General features: G+C 43.9%; 1 protein-coding gene across 1 annotated transcript in view; it reads right to left on the reverse strand.

Annotated features, from left to right (window-relative positions):
- Window positions 1–18,815, reverse strand: part of GAREM1 (GRB2 associated regulator of MAPK1 subtype 1) — a 107,161-nt gene extending 88,346 nt beyond the window's left edge. The window contains exon 1 of the mRNA XM_063130682.1: window positions 18,687–18,815. Coding sequence (XP_062986752.1) covers window positions 18,687–18,807 — 121 coding nt within the window. The 5' untranslated portion in view covers window positions 18,808–18,815. The remainder of the gene's footprint in view (window positions 1–18,686) is intronic.
- Between the last annotated feature and the right edge of the window lie 1,582 nt (window positions 18,816–20,397).

Raw genomic sequence — 20,397 nt, forward strand, 5'->3', positions numbered from 1 at the left:
ATACAGAGGCCTGCTGCAGGTCACCACTGCCCGTTTTCTCCTACCCCACAAGGTGTTGCCCACTCAACCATTCACCAACGGCACTCTTCTATAGAGCAGAGGGGTGGGAAGCTAAGAGACTGGAACTGTGGTTGCCCATTGCCCACTGAAACGGGTGAGAGACATGCAAACCTAGAAACAGACTTGACACCAACACAAAATAGGAAATGACAGCTGGGATTTGTAGTTGTGTCTGTCTCCCAAATCAATTCAGGAGGCAGGGGAAATTACAAATCCCATGCTCCGCTGTAGGAAATGCTTCTTCTGAGCGTAATTTCCAGACTCTAGTGAGTCCTCTCTGCTGCTGATTAGGCATCACCACCCTTCTCAAAAGGTACAGTTTTGCTTAGGAAGAAGTGGGTTGCATACCCAATCAGTGTGGCTCAAAATGGGATGAAGATGTGCAAGCTCCCCTAGTTGTGAGCTCATACCATCACGAATTGGAATTGGGAATTTACTATTCAAAGAGTCACTCAGTGCATTTGTGACTCTATGCACATAGAAGTCTGATTTTCAATCACAACACATGCTTATTTTCAACATTTTGCAGTTTTGTTGAGCAATGGGAAGAGTCTAATGTAATTAAATATGCAAGAAACTTCCTCCATTTGTTATGCTGAAATAATCTGGAGAGCCTGACAGAGAGGTCATTTGATTTGGCTATAGCCCAGAGAAAGAAGGAAAAGATGAGAGGGGAGGACATTTGACAGCAAGATTAAATAGCAGTTTTTGTTCTTATTCTCTTCTTCAGGGTGAAGTGACCTCTTGAACAGAAGTTCAGACAAGGTTCAAAGATGGATGAAAACCAGCATAAAATTGTACAGAGTTTTCAGGCACTGTTGAAGTCCTTGAGTTGTTCCCAGTTTAGTAATTTCTTATCTCTGCAAAAGAATATGAAAAGGCCTACAGCAGATTTAAGGAATTTGCTCTCATTATCTTTGGGAAATAGTTGTGCTGGTCTTTGTTATTACTGGGATCAAGAGTTTTAGGTCAATTGCTACAATGACTATTATGTGAATTGCCCCTTTTCAGCATCTAACTCCTTTGCTGAGGGAACAGCACTGTCTGCCTATTTACCGTTGGGCCAGGTTTAAAGTTTTGGTATTAGCATATAACATGAACAACTTGGGACCATGATACCTGAGAGAGCGGCTTTTTCTCTACCAACCTGATGGTTCCTCATGGACCTATGGCCCGAATAAACAAATAAATTCTCTGAACACCTGTTGATTTTAGGAATAAACACTATTTAGTTGATAGTGGTTTCAGACAGTATAAAATCAAGGGGGATGGGCAGGGTGTAGAAGATGAACTGGTGGATCTCTGGGAGATTTGTAGTAGATTAGCAAAGCATTCCAATTCCTGACAGCAACAATTAAAAGGCTTCCTCCGAGATTAGGCATTTTCCCACCTCCTAAACTTCCTTTGTGGCCACAGGTATGAATATTTGCAGATGGAAAACAAATTCCTGAGCTCAGCATGTGATCAGATGCACCCTGTTCCACACTTCAAAGTGTATACCCAGCCTCCTGAGCCACTATTTTGCACCTGTCAATGTCAGTGGCCTTCAAGATTCCAATAAAAAAAAACCTAGGTAGGATCCCACAAACTGAAGTCCAATTTAAAATAGTACACTAATAGTACACTAATCTTGCAGTCCTTGAAGGGAAAACTTGTTCCCTTATTCTTTTTCTTTAAAAACAAAAAACACCTTAGTGAAGAAAATAGATTTTAACACATCAAAATGAGAAGGCAGTGCTTTGATAAGAAACAAACACTTTTCTCCTGTAGAAATGTATTTCATTCTACTATGTTCATCAATAGGCATTTAAGTTTAGCTATCTTTACTATAAAAGACCTATTCTCCATGAATTTGCAGAATCCCCCCTTTGAAAACCATCAAAGCCAGCAGCCATCTTATGGCAATGCAATGAATTCCATAAATTACCCATGAATCCTGAGTTCTAGTAACAACAGAGATAAATAAGAGTTCTCTATCTTCTCTTCCCCACTTCTAAACACCTACCAGCATCCTCGAGTGCACTCCTGAAACTGGGGCTGCAAAGACAATGCACCCAAGACAGAATTAGGGTCAACAGGGAAGGGGACACCAGGCCTCTAAGTATGACACCTGGACTTCATCCATTCCTCCTCCTAAGGCAGCTAAGAAAAAGGGGCAGAGTGTAGAGCGCACAAACACCCATGGCCTTTGAGTGTGTCCCACCAGGTCTCTGTAAATGGCTTAACAACCATGTTGTACTCAATAGACAAGTAAGCAGGTTGGGTTCACACAGTAAATAACCCACCATGGGTTATCGTGCTCTCTGAATGCAGCACATTTTCCGAAGGGTGTTTTGTTAACCATGCAGTGTGGTTTATTGTTCTCAAACAAGCCACCTTGTGAAGCCATGGTTTGTTGGATAGTTCAGGGTGGTTAACAAGCCACACTGCATGGTTAATGAACAACCTTGCAGACAACACAATAGCCCACCCTGTGGAAAACACACTGCATTCAGATAACACAATAACCCATGGTTCAACAACAACCTACACTGGGTGAGCTAGCATGTTGTGTGAACCCAGCTGCAGTGTCTCCCTCACAGAGGACATATGGTTAAAATTGCAGTTTGTGTAAAGCAAGCCCTACTGGCCTAACTTCCTAATCACAGACCCCAACTTTGCTTAATGTAAATTGTCAACAATTCATAATGCGGCAGTGGGTGGTGGGAAGAAACTTTGGCAATCTCTCCCTCTCTCTCTCTTATACAAGTGGAGCCTATCTCATTTCAGCACACAGGGCTGCAAAATAATGCAGTTGCTTATACTTTCGATCTTTTCTGTTACACAAGCCCACAGAACCAGGACATAATCACATGACCACTTCAGTGTAAGGTTGTCACAGAAAAGGTCTTGGCCATGATGGTAGCTGCCATTCTGATATTGGCACATCACACTTTGGACTCTTGCTATGTCACTGCAAGTGCTCCATTTATGCTGGCAGATGAACATAACAGGCTCATCATGGACACACAGAGGAAAGCTACCTGCTATGGTCACTTTGTGCCAAATTTCTTTGAGAGAACCAATGTTTACTAAGCCATTTCAAGCTTACCAAGTTTGTTTTGCACTTTTTCAGGCTGAGGTTTACATTATGGCCACTTCCAAGAACAGTAAGTGCATTAACAGGAATCGTAAATACTTTCCTTACTTGTTTTGTACAAGGCTAAAGCTGAGAGAAATCCAATTCAAGTGGAATCCTCCCCAAAAGTCCTGTGATCCATGTTAAATTGACCCCACCCACCAAGGCTAACAAAGGATTCAAACACAAGAACTAGTACTATCCGTCGACACATCTTCCTGAGAAGGTTATAATTCAAGCTTTTAAAGCTATCTGCTCTTTAAGGATCTTCCATTTCTCCACTGTGCCACAGTAATCCAGCTCTGCCTGAACAGTGTATCCATGCTGGGAAATGGTTTAGAGCTCATTGATAATTATTTCCATTAAGGGATGCTACTAACCTGATGTGATGTCTGAGCGCATTATAGAAGAGCTGCTATGGTACTATTACAAAGGCAAGATCACTGAATCAATGTTAGTAAACCAAGTGCTGCCTTGCTTTAATGTAGTGAATTATCACATGCATGTGGGCTTTTGTGGAAATTCTCCGTGGTTCTTAATTTTGGGGGTGAGGGGAGAATCTACACAGTAGCACTCGTAAAATGATGGCAAGGATTGGCTTGCACACATGCTCACCTTTTGCCCTGATGTGGAAATATTTACTGTATAGGGGAACCAAGGGGTTTGCATCCTACTGCAAAATAGCACTGGATAGATGCAGGCTTACACATTTTAGCTCACCATGTGGAATGTACCACTACCCATTGGGAGCCCATGACAACCACCAATCTTCTTCCTAACCTTGGAGCTGCAGAGGTGGGCCAGGATGGTCATGACAGTTGTGAGTCAATCTCCACCACCACCTCAGCTCCAAGATGGGAGGAAAGCTAAGAGTTATTTGATTGCTGTGACCAAGGCACCCAGAACACTTTGGTGGCACAGAGACAAATCAGCAAGATCTCCCCACCCTTTTTTGCTCCAGAGCAGGTAAAGATGTGTGTGTATGGAGGAGGGGCATCCTTTTCCACAGTGCTCAGAGTTCCTAGGCTGAGCAGTGGTCCAGTGGACAATCTGCAGACCTCCTCTTCCCATGGGAAAGTGTGGTGGAAGACTTCCTTGGCCACCATACAGTGGCCAAACCAGCAAGAGGAAAGGCATGGGTAGAAAGCCATAATTTTGGGCTTAGCTACCAAGGCTAACCAAAAATTGGGGACCTCTTGGTATATGCTAGCAAAACCTGGGGATGATTTACTACTGTGGAGAACAAGTCTTCTCTTTATCAGCTAGGACTGCCAACTTTTCAACCAGCCACTGTAACTGTCCCTTTAACAGCAACATGGTGTGTAAACATTTAGGTGATGATGCATCATGTCTCCATGCTGTAAAAACTTTAACTTGCTGATATCTGTACATCAAGCTGCTGTTAAAGGCAGAGGAGGAAGCCAGATTTGCTTTTCTTGTGAGCTTGCAAGTCTATTACCAGCTTACCTATACTGTGTATGAAATCAGGAAGAAGGAATTTCAGTTTGAAGAGTTTAGAAAACAGGTAGCAGGAAGAAGTTCAATGGAAGAACGTTCAGAGGATCCTCTGACAATGTAAAAGGTACACTTCCACTGAAAAGTTACCTCTACGTGTTAACTGCAACATGGTATTTTGGGGAAAGGTGAACAAAATTTAATAGGATGGTGGCTGTATCCCTCTCCTATTTACTGTTGGCTTTTGGAAGTGGTGTGCCTTCACAGTTAAAAGATCACAGCCCAGTTTTAGGAATCCCATTGAAAAGTAAATCCTACCGAACTCAGTGGGATTTATTTTACTCTCAAGTAAAGCAGTTTAGGATCTGGGATTACCTTACACTGAGAGGTAGATCACAAAGGAAATGGTGTTGAAACAAAAACATTAACGCTAATAATAATAATAATAATAATAATAATAATAATAATAATAATAATAATACATTTATTTGTTACCCGCCTCTCCCTCCAGGAGAGCTGCTACTGCTTAATTATTTAGAAACTAGGTCCAAAAAGGCATCAAATCTGTTATTGTCATTTCCAGGCACAATAGAGAAGCCAGAGATACAAAATAAATCAAAAGCTTTTCCAGCAAGTTATTTCTGCAGCAAAAAATCCATCTCTTGCAAGAAGAGTCAGGTAGTGGTTTAAAGCAGAAGTTAGACCCTTGTTCTGCTTCGGTTGTCATTACAGAATCAACAGAAAGCAAGGAAAAAGAGGCAATCCTGATTCTCTTTCTAGAGGGCAGATGCAGACATTAGTATGCATGGTTCAGTGTGAAGAACAGGGCTGGCCCTCCCATGAGATGGGGTGAAGGGCCCTCCTAGCCGCTGTCTTGCTCCAGTGAGGCGGCACTGCAATGGGTGCTCCAGAGAGCCCTGCCAGCTGTTCTCCCCGTGGCATTTGCTACAGGGAGAGACAGGAATCATGGGGCTCTCTGAGCTGTCATCCACTCTCTGGCTTGCTCTGAAAACACAGCCAGGGTGAGCCAGAAGGTAGGCAAGCTCTCTGAAGAGCCAAAAAAAGTGGCTGGTGCAGTCTTGAGAGAGCTGGCCAGGCCCAGATGCCTGGCTCTGAGGGGGTCCTTCTTCAGACCCAGTCATTGAGGGGGAGGTGCCTCAGGAAATAGGCTGTTCAGGAGGGTGTCCCTGCCAAATAAGATGAGATAGGTGGCTACTAAGGGGAGGGTCTTTTCAATGGTGGCACCCCAGTTGTGGAATGCCCTCATCAAAGAGCCGTGCCTGGCATCTACATTGTGGTCTTTTAGGGACAAGAGAAGACATTTTAATTTCCCCCAGGCTTTTAAGACCTTCAGTTTTGTTCTTAGATATTTTATTGTGTTTTTAGATCTTTACCTGCTGCTGGTTTTTACTCTGTTTTCTTACTTTGGTGCTATTCTGTTTTAAACTTTTAAAGGGTTTATATTACGTTATATCTTAGCATTTTAATTTTTGTGAACTGCTCAGAGAGCTTTGGCAATGGAAAGTACAAAAAAAAAATAAACGAAAATGCCATGAAAAGGATCCCACATATTAATTTATATTGGATCAAAACAACACACAATACTGCCACCTCAATGAGATCATACTACATTTTATAGGTAGTTCAAATTGTAAACAAATGCACAGTAGTCATATTCTTTGTCTGTTTCTGATCATGTCTATCAGATTCAGAACACATTAGAGTGAGGTTTACTGACAGCTTTATTCTCAGCCTAAGCTTTCAGAACAAACTGCAGGGAACAATCTGGCAATGACAGAAACAAGGAGCTGGACAAATGGAACAAAGACCACAAAGGCTCCTTTGGCACCCTTAAGAACTAACAAATGTATTCTGGCATAAGCTTCAGGCTCTTCGCTATTCAGTTCCACAATCCAAAAGAATACATTTACACATCAATAAATAAGTCAGATTTCTTTGAATTCTGTTGGCAGCAGGCCATACTCCTGAAGAGGAAAGCTTATTATTATTACTACTAAATTTATAAATAAAAGTGTCTCAACTAGCTGGCTGCACAAAAATTAAAGACAGGCCCTGCCTGTAGGCTTACAATCTGGTAAAGCAAGAAGAGGGGGAGGAAGAAAACCACACACACACACACACACACACACACACACACGAAGGGCCGGCCGGCCAAAAGTTGGCCTATAGGAACTACTGTGGAGAGAAACCTTCAACAACAACAAAATCTCAGTTCAGTTTTATTATACAATCAAGGCCCCATCTCCCATCCTTCCCAAAGCTCAGATTAATGGGAGCTTCCCTCTCATACTAAACTGCAGCTTTGGGGCGGGTGGATGGATTTCAATGGGGTTGCAAAAGTTTGGGTCAAAACGTTTTTTAAATCCTTCCCAAATTTGGAATGAAAATAGAAGAAACACCAAGAGTTGCATTACTCTCACTACATGAAGATTTTAAATGTAGTAAAGAAATCAAGGCATTGATAACGAATTTGCTGACTGCAGCAAGGTTGATTGTAGCTAGGAACTGGAAGATTCAAGGTGATTATTGTATTGAAGAGTGGTATAAAGAAGTATGGGAGATTGCTATTAATGATACATTAACATGTAACATAAAAGTGAGAAAAGGTATAGCAAAAATGAATGATTTTGAGGAAATATGGAAGCAGTTCCTAATATTTGTGTTTTCTAAGGGAAGTGGGAAACCACCAGCAGAAGATGTGTTAAGATTTTGGAAACAGGAATGATCCCAGAGGGAAGGGGGAGCACTTGTTATTTGTTGAATTATTTTGGATTATGTTATGATAAAGCATTATGTGTTAACAATTGCATATTCAAGTAATTTGGTGTATTAGTATGTTAATTGTTATGTTGGTTTGTATTTTATGTAGTAATAAATTTAAAAAAATTAAAAAAATCCTTCCCAAAGTCCGGATCAGACCCTACAATGGTTACTATGTATAGTTTTTTTTTTAAAAAAAGCTATCCCAGCTTGATACCCTCCAGATGTGTTGGACTACAACTTCCATGGCCATGCTGGATGGGAACTGTAGTCCAACCCATCTGGAAGATACCAGGTTGGGATAGGTACAACACCTATCTTAAAAGGTACAACACCAAACCACATCCTCACTGTTACAGATCTTTTGGCCCTGGGCATATTGTCCCTTACTCTCATATAAACGAAATGTGCCCGTGTGGTGCATGCTTACTTGAGAGCAAATCTCATCATGTTCAGTGGCTTACTCCCAAATGCATGAGGATTATAGCCTAAGTTTCTTATTGCTGAATGCCTTTAACAGTACTAGTTAGATGTGCGAAAGGCAATCCCAGTCAGCGCTAGGAATTTACAACACAATGAGGAATGCTTGCTCCCTATACAGCAACCGTTTCTCATTGCAGATATTAAAAGAACAGTTTAACCAGCAGTCACAAGTCATGGCTGCCTGCCTTACAACATCCTCTGTTCATAGGCGTTCCACATTGAGTGCAGTATAGTTCTCTCTCTCAGCCCTCAAGGATACTCTTATATTGCCAACAAGGGAAAAGCACTTTCCTCTCTGGCTGTTTTCGTCCCTGAAACTAAACTTCACAAAAATTCAAAGTTAACTATCAAAATCAGCATAAACCAGAATGATACTATTGACACGGGTATTTATGCATGTAGGTATCTGTCCCTGTCCTCAGGGCAACTTGCAACAAAGGTTAAAAACTAGTTAAAATACATCCAATAGAATGGTTAAAAACCATCTAATATACACAGTACATGCTAGACCCAAATAAAGTGCATGTATAGCTACTTTTGCAAAACCACAAGCAATTGTTGGCAAGCTGTGTACAGACATCGGGGACTCAGCTCACTCCTGAACTAGAGAAATGTGGTTTCCTAGCATGTATTTGTGCATCTTTCCTCCAGAAAAAGTCAGCAGACTGTGCCAGGCCAAAATCCTGGGGTGGGGAGATTTGGGAAGAAGTGGTAACAAGATTCCAAATTGTCAACAGACTAAGTTCTGCCCCTCTGCGCACTTGATAAAAACCTACTGCTCATAAGAGACTGTGCACAGAACATGTTCCCAACATACAAGATTCAGAGTACTCAGCATTCCCATAAGTTAGTTTTCTCTCAGTAAAGGGGTAGACACCCTGGTGTCCTCCAGATGTTTTGAACTACAACCCCCATAATCCCTGATCATAGGCCAAGGTGGCTGGTATGAATAGGAGTTGTAGTCTAAACCATCTGTAGGTCATCAGGTTGCCTACATCTGACTTGGTGAAACCTGTCTTGTTCAAGCCTTCTAGTTATTCTTCACTGCTTTGGCAGCTGTATGTGGCTTGGAATGACCCCCACCCCTAAAAAATAAATAAATCCCAATGCAGCCACCTAACTGGATTATCTCAAGATAGTAGCAAGCACTAGGATCAAGGGATTCTCATCTCTAACTTCTGAACATGCTGCCTTCTTCTGTGACAACAGAAGAAAGCATGAAGGCCCTAGTTGCTACTGAGCCTTCGCTCCAGATCACATCCATCAAACCTCTTCCACTAGTCTGCCAAAGCTCCACCTCCACAGCCCTTAAAGCCATTGGCTCCTCATCCTGGCTGTCATGCATTTACAGTACATGCTATTAGTTTTGAAAAGGACCATTGCATATGAGTATACTCAAAACCCAGTGGGTGTATCCAGGACCAGTGACTACTGGTCTGGAGTGTTTGCACCTTGTGTTGGGTCAGCGGGACAGATTAGGGATTCTGTTGGTGTACCGCCCACCCTGCTGCTCAACAGACTCCCTAGGTGAGCTGACGGAGGTGGTCTCGGCTGCAATGCTGAGATCCCCCAGACTGTTGGTTCTGGGGGATGTCAACATTCATGCCGAGGGTGCCTTATCAGGGGCAGCTCAGGATTTCATGGTCTCCATGACAACCATGGGACTGTCCCAACATGTCATCGACCCAACACATGTAGCGGGGCACACTCTTGACCTGGTTTTCACAACTGGACATGGAGATGGTGATCTGGAAGTGGGGGACCTTACATCAGTCCCTTTGTCATGGTCAGATCACTGCTTGCTGAGGTTTAGACTTACAGCAGTTTTTCCCCTCTGCAAGGGTGGGGGACCTATTAAGATGGTCCACCCCCGGAGACTAATGGATCCGGATGGTTTCCAAAGGGCTCTGGGGAGTTTTCCGGCTGATAGGGCTGGCTCTCCTGTCGAAACCCTGGTTGATCTGTGGAATGCAGAAATGACCCGGGCAGTTGACAGGATTGCTCCCGAGCGCCCTCTCCTGAGTAGAGCTTGTACGGCTCCGTGGTATACCCCAGAGCTGAGAGCGATGAAACAAAATAGGAGAAGGCTTGAGGGCAGGTGGAGACGAACTCCTAGTGGATGCAATCAAATATTGGTAAGTGCCTATAGTAAGGCATATTCAGGGGCACTGAGGACAGCAAAAAAACAATATTTTGCTGCCACTATTAAATCTTCAATTTGCCGCCCAGCGGAGCTTTTTAGAGTTGTCCGGGGGCTATTACATGCTGGCCCCAAGGACATGGTAGAATCATCTGAGGCCCGCTGTAATGAATTTGCCAGGCACTTCCAGAATAAAATCTTTTGCATCCGCCAGGACTTAGACTCCAGTGTTATAGCAGGTGAATCTAGTGAGGTGTCCAGAGTACAGTCTTGTCCTGTAATCTTGGATGAGTTTCAGTTGGTACAGCTCGAGGATGTTGACAAGGTGCTTGGACAGGTCCGCGCAACCACCTCTGCTCTGGATCCTTGCCCCTCTTGGCTAATAAAAGCTAGTAGGGATGGAACAGCCGGCTGGGCCAAGGTGGTGATTAATGCCTCTCTACGAGAGGGAGTGGTCCCAGACCGTCTGAAAGAGGCGGTAGTGAGACCACTCCTGAAGAAAACTTCCTTGGACCCGGAAAATCTTAGTAACTACAGGCCGGTAGCAAATGTTCCATTCCTGGGCAAGGTCCTTGAGCGGGTGGTTGCGGGCCAGCTCCAGACACTCTTGGATGAGACTGATTATCTGGATCCATTTCAGTCGGGCTTCAGGCCTGGTTTTGGCACGGAAACAGCCTTGGTCGCCCTGTATGATGACCTATGTCGGGAGAAAGACAGGGGGAGTGTGACTCTGTTGATTCTCCTTGATCTCTCAGCGGCTTTCGATACCATCGACCATGGTATCCTTCTGGAACGTCTGGCTGAGCTGGGAGTGGGGGGCACTGCATTGCAGTGGTTCCGCTCCTACTTAGCAGGACGGCTCCAGAAGGTGGTGCTTGGGGGACATTGCTCGGCCCCGTGGACTCTTCAGTATGGGGTTCCACAGGGGTCGGTCTTGTCCCCCATGCTGTTTAACATGTACATGAAACCGTTGGGTGCGGTCATCCGGAGTTTTGGAGTGCGCTGTCATCAGTACGCTGACGACACGCAGCTCTACTGCTCCTTTTCAACTTCATCAGGTGTGGCTGTGGATGTGCTGAACCGGTGCTTGGCTGCGACAATGGACTGGATGAGGGCTAATAAACTGAAGCTCAATCCAGACAAGACTGAGATGCTGCTGGTGGGTGGTTCCTCTGATCGGATGGGGGGTGTTCAACCGGTTCTGGATGGGGTTGCACTCCCCCTGAAGGAGCAGGTTCGTAGCTTGGGGGTTCTCCTAGAACCATCTTTGTCACTTGAGGCACAGGTGGCCTCGGTGGCACGGAGTGCCTTCTACCAACTTCGGTTGGTGGCCCAGCTACGCCCCTATCTGGACAGGGATAACCTAGCTTCAGTTGTCCATACTTTGGTAACTTCCAAATTAGATTACTGCAACGCCCTTGAAGATGGTCCGGAAACTGCAGCTTGTGCAAAATGCGGCAGCCAGATTGATAGCTGGAACAGGAAGATTTGAGCATATAACACCGATTCTGGCCCGCTTGCATTGGCTGCCTATATGTTTCCGAGCCCAATTCAAGGTGCTGGTTTTAACCTATAAAGCCCTACATGGCTTGGGACCACAATACCTGATAGAACGCCTCTCCCGACACGAACCTACCCGTACACTGCGCTCAACATCTAAGGTCCTCCTCCGAGTGCCTACTCCGAGGGAAGCTCGGAGGATGGCAACAAGGGAGAGGGCCTTCTCAGTGGTTGCCCCCCGACTGTGGAATGATCTTCCCGATAAGGCTCGCCTGGCGCCAACGTTGTTATCTTTTCGGCGCCAGGTCAAGACCTTTCTCTTCTCCCAGGCATTTTAACAGCATTTAATAACGTTAAGTTTGTTTTTAATGGACCCCAGAATTGTTGTTTTAAATGGATACTGTTGTTGTTTTTATACTGTTTTTATGTTTTTTAAAATTTTTGTGTACTTTTAATGTTTACTATTTTTAATTGTTGTAAACCGCCCAGAGAGCTTCGGCTGGGGGGCGGTATATAAACGTAATAAAATAATAAATAAATAAATATGCCTTCTACTGACAAAAGTGCTCCACTTATGGAAGGCGCCTGCACCCGGTTTTCAGGGATCGTCTAAACCTCTGGGTAGCATTTTCAGGAGGCTAGAGGGGCTGCCCTGGGGAGGAGGGGTGAAGAAGTCTGTTTCCACCAGCCCAGTTGCACACTGGATCCAACTCTATGTATATGGCAACTGGAACCAGTGGCTGCTAAGAGCAATAGCTGTGAAGGAACAGCAATGGCACCAAAATGGAAATAATGTTTACTAAAGCCATTCCAAGCAGGCTAACGTTCAAACTCAAAGTCCAATAACATTGGGGAGAAGCCACAAGAATGGCTACAAGTCGCAGAGAAATTACAAAGCTTAAGAATTTAGACATCACATCAGAAGGCAACAAGCTAATGTGGGTTTACTGCATTAGAAGGTGACAGAGAGCAGTAATGAAGTCTCTAAAGGAATGTATTGAGGCACGAGGAAGTAGGGTTTTTTTCAGCCAGTCCCTATCAGGATGAGTGAGGCAAAAGAAGAATGACAGCTCATTCAAGTACAAAGAGCCACATTCAGTCTTGCAGCTCTGAGATGTAAAAGGGAGAGTCAGGCTTTTCACAAAATGTTGTGCTGATGCTATGTGTGGTTTCTGACGTATTATTTCATGTGTGGGTTACCTCAGAACGCACTGTGTCCACGGAAAATATCTTAACAAGAGAATGAAAGATCCTCTTCAAACTTAATTGCTATGAGAATTACCCAGCGTGACGCGGACATCTTTGTGGACCCCAAATAGTCACATATATGCTTTGCTAGCAAAAATGCTCTTATGTCCAAGTTGCTATGTGTGAAGAAAAATCTTCCTTTCCCAAGTCCTATCCAGTACCACCCTTTTATTTTTAACATCTAGTTCATTTGTACTGATACATAGAAAATAGTTCCCCAAGTCTGTAAGCTTTGTAGTTTCTCTGCTACTTGGGAAATAATGTGCCCTTTATAAGATTATATTCCTTTTTACAAAGTCACCATCATTTCAAGAGACTGATACTACTTGTGTGTTTTCTTAATTCTTATCCATGCTTAGCCTCTTTCTGCTAGCAAACAGTATATTTAAGGAAAGTAACAAGCATTGCAATGAGAATGTTCTTTTCTACTAAAAGGTTCAGGATCACATCCCAAAAGTGGTTTATTATGCCAGGATTTCATTGTTCAAAGCACTTCCATATTGGAGGAGGGAGAGGGGGGGGGAAGCATGCAAACTACATTGAGAGGAAAAGATGCATGGCTACTTTGCTGCACATAAATGTGCTGGGCAGCTGCAATTAACCACTGCTTTTTAGTGAGTGCATGCTAAGCCTACGTAGTGAAAACAGGTGTGTTCACTTGTTATCCTTCTGCCCAGAAGTGCTAGCACCCATAAAGTAATCCCCCCACCCGATCGCCTCAACCTCTATTTTGTAAGTTTGCTAGTCTTTCAAATGAACTAGCTATAAATTGCTTGTTTATTGTTCATTTTAGCTATAGTTTCCACAACATTCCCTCACAGGAATGACTCTCACATGTTATTAAAACGTCCCTATGCATTTTAATTATGTACTTTCTGAGCTTCCAAAGTCACCCAGACCAACCAGTAGCAGTGAACGCCTAGTAGAAATGTACAGACATAAAATAATTATACTAGTGATTGATAAAAGAGAAATTGGAAATTGTGGCACAAGCAAGATGAAATTTGTCTCAAGAATATAAAATGCAATTCATGCCCTGCGTTCTGTAGTTTGCCTTACAATGGCATTCCAACTCAGGCTGCATTTCAGTAGATTCTCCCCCACCCCCAAAGGATACTCATTAACTTTGGAAGGGGAGAGTACACACATCTACTCGGAGCAATTTTCACATTCAATCATGCGTTTTGATAAATAACTAGTTACAAAAAGAAAGAGATACTGAGAGTAAAGCCTATCCATCAGCCTTGTTACAACTGAAAACAAAGACTTCTCATGGAGTAGGAAAATTAATTTGTACTAAAGATTCTGCAAACCTGTCTCACAAAGACAGCCTCCAAGGGAGAGCCTAGAAAGTGAAGAAAGCATGGCATCAAGTCCAACCAAGGAATTTCGACATATCTGACCACAAAATCAGAAATACTGAAAACTGTCAAGGACTCTAGAGTTAAGGGATTGATTCTGATCATTAGAATACAGGTGGCAAAACAGAGGGACTAAGAATCTGGATGCTTCCAGACTGAGGGCTCCAAGCGCTACCGATGAGAAAGCACTGGTCAGCAGCAATTTAGCCCATTTCTCTTTGTCGGATTTTCTGTGGTAAGAAAGAAAGGAGGAAGTGGTGGGAAAATATGGTGTGTGTTTTTTACAAATGCAAGATGACATTGCCTAGACCCACCTGCCCCTAAAATCCCGTGAATAAGGCAGGGCAATTGCACAATAAAAGCTTTGACTTGGCTGGAAGTTCCCCATGAATGGAGAGTGTCTGAGTTCAAATCTTGCCCAAATCATCAACTTACAGGATGACAAGCCACTCTTCTCACACCTTTGCTCGCTATTTATGATGTGGACTAATAACACTGGCCTGCCTTACAGGAGCGTTTGTAGGATTTTTGAAACGTATATGAAAGACATTTAGCGACATCGCGGCATAACACAGGTAACTACATTAGCTAATGGGGAATCTGAAATCTACAGTAGGAGAATACTGGACCAACAAAAATGTCCCCAGAACTCTTCATCAGGGCAAAAGTTAAGTGAGAAGTGGATTAAATAAGTGTATTTTGGCAGGTAATCCATAGGACATTGGCACAGAGACCAATATTTCTTGCCTTCAGAAGCATTTATGCTTTATATAAAATGCAAAACTTAGAATTCTTTGTTTTTCCATACTCTTTCTTTCAAAGCAATTGTTCACTTAACAGTTAATTCATTTTAAACCATTCAGAATATAAAGATTAGCACATATGCAGTGAGGTGAGGCAACAAGAATTCTACTACAGTATTTTTCCATGGACATTTTAAAAAAAAATTAAATATGCATCATTCCATAAAATTAATTAGTAACGTAACAAATGGATTCAATCCAGCCAAACCAGGCAGTTTCAAAGTTGTAATTAACTTTTCTTTCCAGGGGACTCTTCTTATGAAGTTTATGTGTGTGTCCTACAGCTCCCAGCACGGCTTGTTGGGAGATGAGCATCGATAAACTGAGACTGAGGGCTCATCTACACGAAGCAGGATATTCCACTATGAAAGCTGTATGAAAGTGGTATATAAAAGGCAGAAGCGACACTACTGCTTTATAGCAATATTGAAGTGCACTGACAACTGTTGGGGGCCATGACACATCTGCACCAAGCAGGATATAGCACTATGAAAGCGGTATGTGGTATGTGTCATGGGTCCCAACAGTCGTCAGTGCACTTCAATATCGCTATAAAGCAGTAGTGTGGCTCCTGCCTTTTATATACTGCTTTCATATCACTTTCATAGTGGAATATCTGCTTCGTGTAGATGAGCCCTCAATCTGACTGCTGGCTGTTGTTTAGACCGAAAAATAGTCTTACAAGCATAGGATTGCCCCCTTAGTATATAAGTTTTCAATGCTTTCATTTTTTCCTTAAATTCAAATAATACATGGAATGTATTCTTCCAAGTCATTACACCTTGTAAATGTTCTAAGTATTCCTGTAAAAATAATTTCCAAATAAAGCCTTGAACTAGGACCAGAGTAGGATTTACTACTGAGTAAACATGTAAAGGACTGTATATGATAGATTGATACCCCCACCACACCACCACCACAAATATTTCAGGTCCCTAATCAAATATTTCAATTCAGCAATTTTTGGCTATAGGGAAAATGTTGAGGTATTATTTATACAGCACATAAAACGAACAGGGTGTACTTTGTGTTGTTGTTTACTAAAAATAAGTCAAGCATGTACATCAGATCCCAATCAATTTGGGATCCAAACAGAAATTTTTTTAATTCAAAAGTTTCCAGAAATCATTCAAACTGAAAAAGATAAATCTGGGACATGTATATAAAGGAAAAAGAGGTAAAGAAATTCTAAACCATTAGCAACAATAGTTCCTGATAAGTGTGACTTGACTTTCTTTTTTTCAACTCAAGCCCTTAGTGCCTTGGGTATCTCATGTTTCTCTTCTGCGAACTGGGACAATCCTATTTAATGCCGTTCTAAACTTTCTGCTATGAGAATGGCAATATGAAAAAAGCGTTTTGAGCACATTTGGGGAACAATTGGACACATGCTGCAATCCTATGCTCCCTTATATAGGAGTAAGCCTCATTGAACTTAATGGACTTACTTTTGAGAATAAGTCAAAATCATGCTCTTAGTCCCAAAGTGAACAGTCATAGAAAACAGAGACATATGAATGCTAACAGAAGAGATAAGAGGCAAAGAGGATTCAAAGAGTTACATTACAAAGCCTTCCCCAACATGATGCCCTCCAGATGTTTTGGATTTCAACTTCCATCAGTCCTAGCCAGCATGGCCAATGGACAGGAAATCTGGGAGTTGTAGTCCAAAGCATCTGGAGGGCATCATGTTGGGGAAGGCTGCATTAGTCAGAAGAAATACATGAACCCAAAGGTACTGAATGCGAAGAAGAAATTATGATTACAAAAAACACCTTTGCAGAAAATTATGAGGAGCAGTGCAAGAGTTGGAGTGGGGACTCTGCCCAGTTCAGCTTATCCAAATTAAAACTACTGCTGCTCCTTCTGGGCCCTCACACAGTTCATCTTCTGCAATGTGAAGAGAGGCACATCAGCACCTATTTTTGCACTGCTACTTGTGAGAAGAGAAGAAAAGTGGATGAAGACATGTCAGATGATAGCCCCCTAATAATAGAAATGTAACAGTCAATGACCCTTTCATGCTCTCCTCAGTAAGACATTATATAACTGGGCTATTCATTTTAATTCATAGAAGTCATCTGATGACTCATATACAAGTGACAGTGAATGTCAACTATAACTATTGGAATACTATAGAAAATTCAAGGCAGAATGCTCTTAAGAAATGTGCACTTTATAGCTTTAATGAATTTCTAATTTATTCAATTGGGAAAACCTTGATAGATCTGAAACCATCATCTACTTAATATTTAAAGAGGCATAAATACTGCATCACAGTTGTTGTTCTCCTGCACTGCATATGTAAACAAGGCAAGCAAATAAAAAAAAAATTCTAAATGGGGAAAACAAATAGTAATCTCATCCCTTGCCATGTTAATGTAAAATGTTTTCATGACATGAAATTTCAACTTGTACAATAGGTTAAAAATAAGAGTCATTTTCAAAGGGTTCCATTAGAAATCCAATTTACACATGGCATGCAAAATTAAAATGAGAAAATTGCTCTTTAAAAAACACATTATGAGATCAGTATTGGTACAAAAAATAAAAATAAAAGGGTCCAGCTGTCATAGGAAGCACAGATTACTATAGACGTAATGTTCAATGTTTATAATTACTGTAATGTGTTTCTCAAACAATTGCATCTCCATAATAGTCTGTGTTTGTGTGAGTGACACATGAAAGCGTTCCAAGTTAAACAGCCTGTCCGAATAAGCTGATCTATCAACTGTTGTTTAAAATGAGCTGGATTTCTGAGAAGCTGCCGTCAATAGCAGTTCTGTAGTTAATCTATGGAGGAGTCAAGATGAGAGGCCAATACTTGAGGCATTGGACCTCAACCCAACATGATCCATTTATTTCAATGGGTAAAATCTAACTTAAGACCTAGTTATAGTAGACCCACTGAAATAAATGGGAATGTAACTTAAATTACATTCATTTCAACGGGTCTACTCGAATTAGGGCTTCTTTTGTATTTGTCCAATTGGATGCAACCCTCTATACCCACCTGCCTGGGATTAGATCCCATTGAACTCAATAGGACTTACATCTAAGTAGACACTCATAGGATCGCGTGCTGTTAACTCTGCGTTTGGTTGTGGCCACGGGCTCAATCCAAGCCACCCTCATGTATTTCAATGGAACTCCCTGCCTTCCAGTGGAATGGCTGGGGATCAACCCATCTGTATATGTAAATCAAAGGGTATTTTTGTTCTGTTTTTAAACGTCCAGGTTTCGCACCAACGCGGCTAAACCGAAGGACACCAGCAAGCTCATCGGGTTATTCCAGCACGGCTCGCCTGCATCAGCCCCCCTTGGCAACCTAGAGAGATGCCCGCTCCACTCCTCTCCCCATCCCCCGTTATGAGCGAAGCCCGGGCACCGCTCGTCCTCTTGATCCTGGCCCATTCATGGTCCCTGGGTCACGTTCCACCCCCCCCCCCCGGTTCCCCAATGGGCTCCTCTCCCTCCCCAGAAGGACGCGCGGCTGAAGTTTGGCCGGCGTCCAAGTGGAGAGGAGGAGGAGGAGGCGGCGGCGGCGGCGGCGGCGACTCGCGCTAAGAAAGTGGCTCAGGGAGGAGGAGGAGAAGCCGTCTGCCGGCGGTGGCGGCAGCTGCTCCGGCGGCTCGGCTGCCTCTCACCTTCCAACCCGCCGAAGTCTGGCTAAGTTTCCAGCTAAGAGCCGGCGGCGGCAGCTACCCGCCCGGCGCGCCCGCGCTCATTCTACTCACCGCCGTCTATCTTGACGACCTGGGGCAGGCGGTAAGTGCTGACCAGCAGGTCCAACGGGACGGCCACGGCGCTCCACTTCACATCCTTGAGACTGGCGTCCGGGGAGGGGCCCGCATCCATTTTCCCGCCCTTCTTCGGGCTCTGAGCAGCGAGAGACGAAGCGCGGGGGCTGGTCGGTGCCTGGCGGGGAGCGCCAGCCAGCCAGCCAGCCAGTCTTAGCCTCTGCTGTTGCCGCGGTCGCCTCCCCGGGCCATGGCGGGGTGGGCTTAAAGGCAAGGTGGCCCCCCTCTCACGGCAGCAGCGGCGGCGGCGGCTCCGCCAGCCCCCCCGAGGCAGCAGCGACGGCGGCTACTGCTCCCGCTGGTGGCTCCGCTTGCAGCTCCAGCTGACCTAGTAAACGCCATCCCAGCACGGACTGACTAATCAACAAGGTGCGAGGAACGCCTGCGCAGTTCGTGCTCCTCCTCCTCCTCCTCCTCTTTCTCCATTCCCCGGGATAGTGCGGCCCCGGCGCTCCCTCCTTCCTTGAAACGAGAGGGAGGAGGGAGAAGCAGCGCCCGGCGGATTAGGAGCCTCCTGCCAAGCGCCGTCCTTCTCGCTCCCTCTCCTGGCCACTCGGGCGCCCTGCAACCGCGGCGACGAGCCGGTCTTGAAGCGAGCGGCACCTCAAAGTCAGGGCTGGGCAATGGGTGGCCCTGCTGATGTTTGGCCCAACAATTCCCATCACGGCTCCCCATTGGCTATGTTGGCCCAGCAGGGCTGAAGGGAGGTGTAGGCCAAAACATCTGGAGGGCTACAAGTTGCCCCTCTGCCCTAAATAAAGGTATGCTGCATAAAGGTGTATGAAGTTGCAACTTGCTCAATCAAACTGACTTGGAGGAAATAAATCCCATTGAAAACAGGCAGGGATTAAATTTATGAGAAGAGATAGTTAAGGATCAAGCTGTCCCTGCTTGGGCTCCCTGATCGATATTTTTCTGGCTCTATCCCTAAGCAGGCTCACTTAAGCAGTAAGCCCCATCGAAAGCCTTCCTGAGGAAGTATGTTCCATGCAGGATTCAGGCAGGATCTGGGTTCATGCAGCTGTTTGTAGGCATCAGGGCACTGGCACTCAGGGCCGCCTCTGCCCTTAAGCAACACAAGCTACTGCTTGAGGCATCAAAAAACCATCCCCTCCTTTTAAAAAGGAAAAGAAAAACACTTTTGTGTGCATGCATACACACACCTGTGCCTCAGCTCAGGGTGAGCTGGGAGGCACATTGAACATTTGTTGCCCCCCTGCTAGTGTGACCTCTATGGTTTAGTTCCTTGGGCGGGGCTCTCACTCAGAGGGAGGGCTAGAGAAGAAACAGCAAAAAGAAAGAGAACCAGTTCTGCTGAAAGCTGGATATTAGAAGAATTTCTGTTTAATTATAGGCTCTTATCACCTTGTATAAGAGTTAATACTCTGAACTGTTGTGTTACTGGTTGGAGATTGCCCTGTTGAGAAAAAATCTACAAAAGTTGAGGAAAAAATCTACAAAAGGGACTTCCGAAATACTCGGCACCTGGAGATACAGAACCACGCGGGACTGGGCTACAAGCAAGAGATCCATATTTTTGTTGTTGCTGTTTTGCATATAGAAGGATAAATTGTGGCATATTTCTGTAATTGTATGTTTACTAAATACATATTTTGTTCAATTTATATATATTCTTTGCAAGTTTATT

This window comes from Elgaria multicarinata, chromosome 7, assembly GCF_023053635.1.
Source record: "Elgaria multicarinata webbii isolate HBS135686 ecotype San Diego chromosome 7, rElgMul1.1.pri, whole genome shotgun sequence".
Lineage (NCBI taxonomy): Eukaryota > Metazoa > Chordata > Lepidosauria > Squamata > Anguidae > Elgaria > Elgaria multicarinata.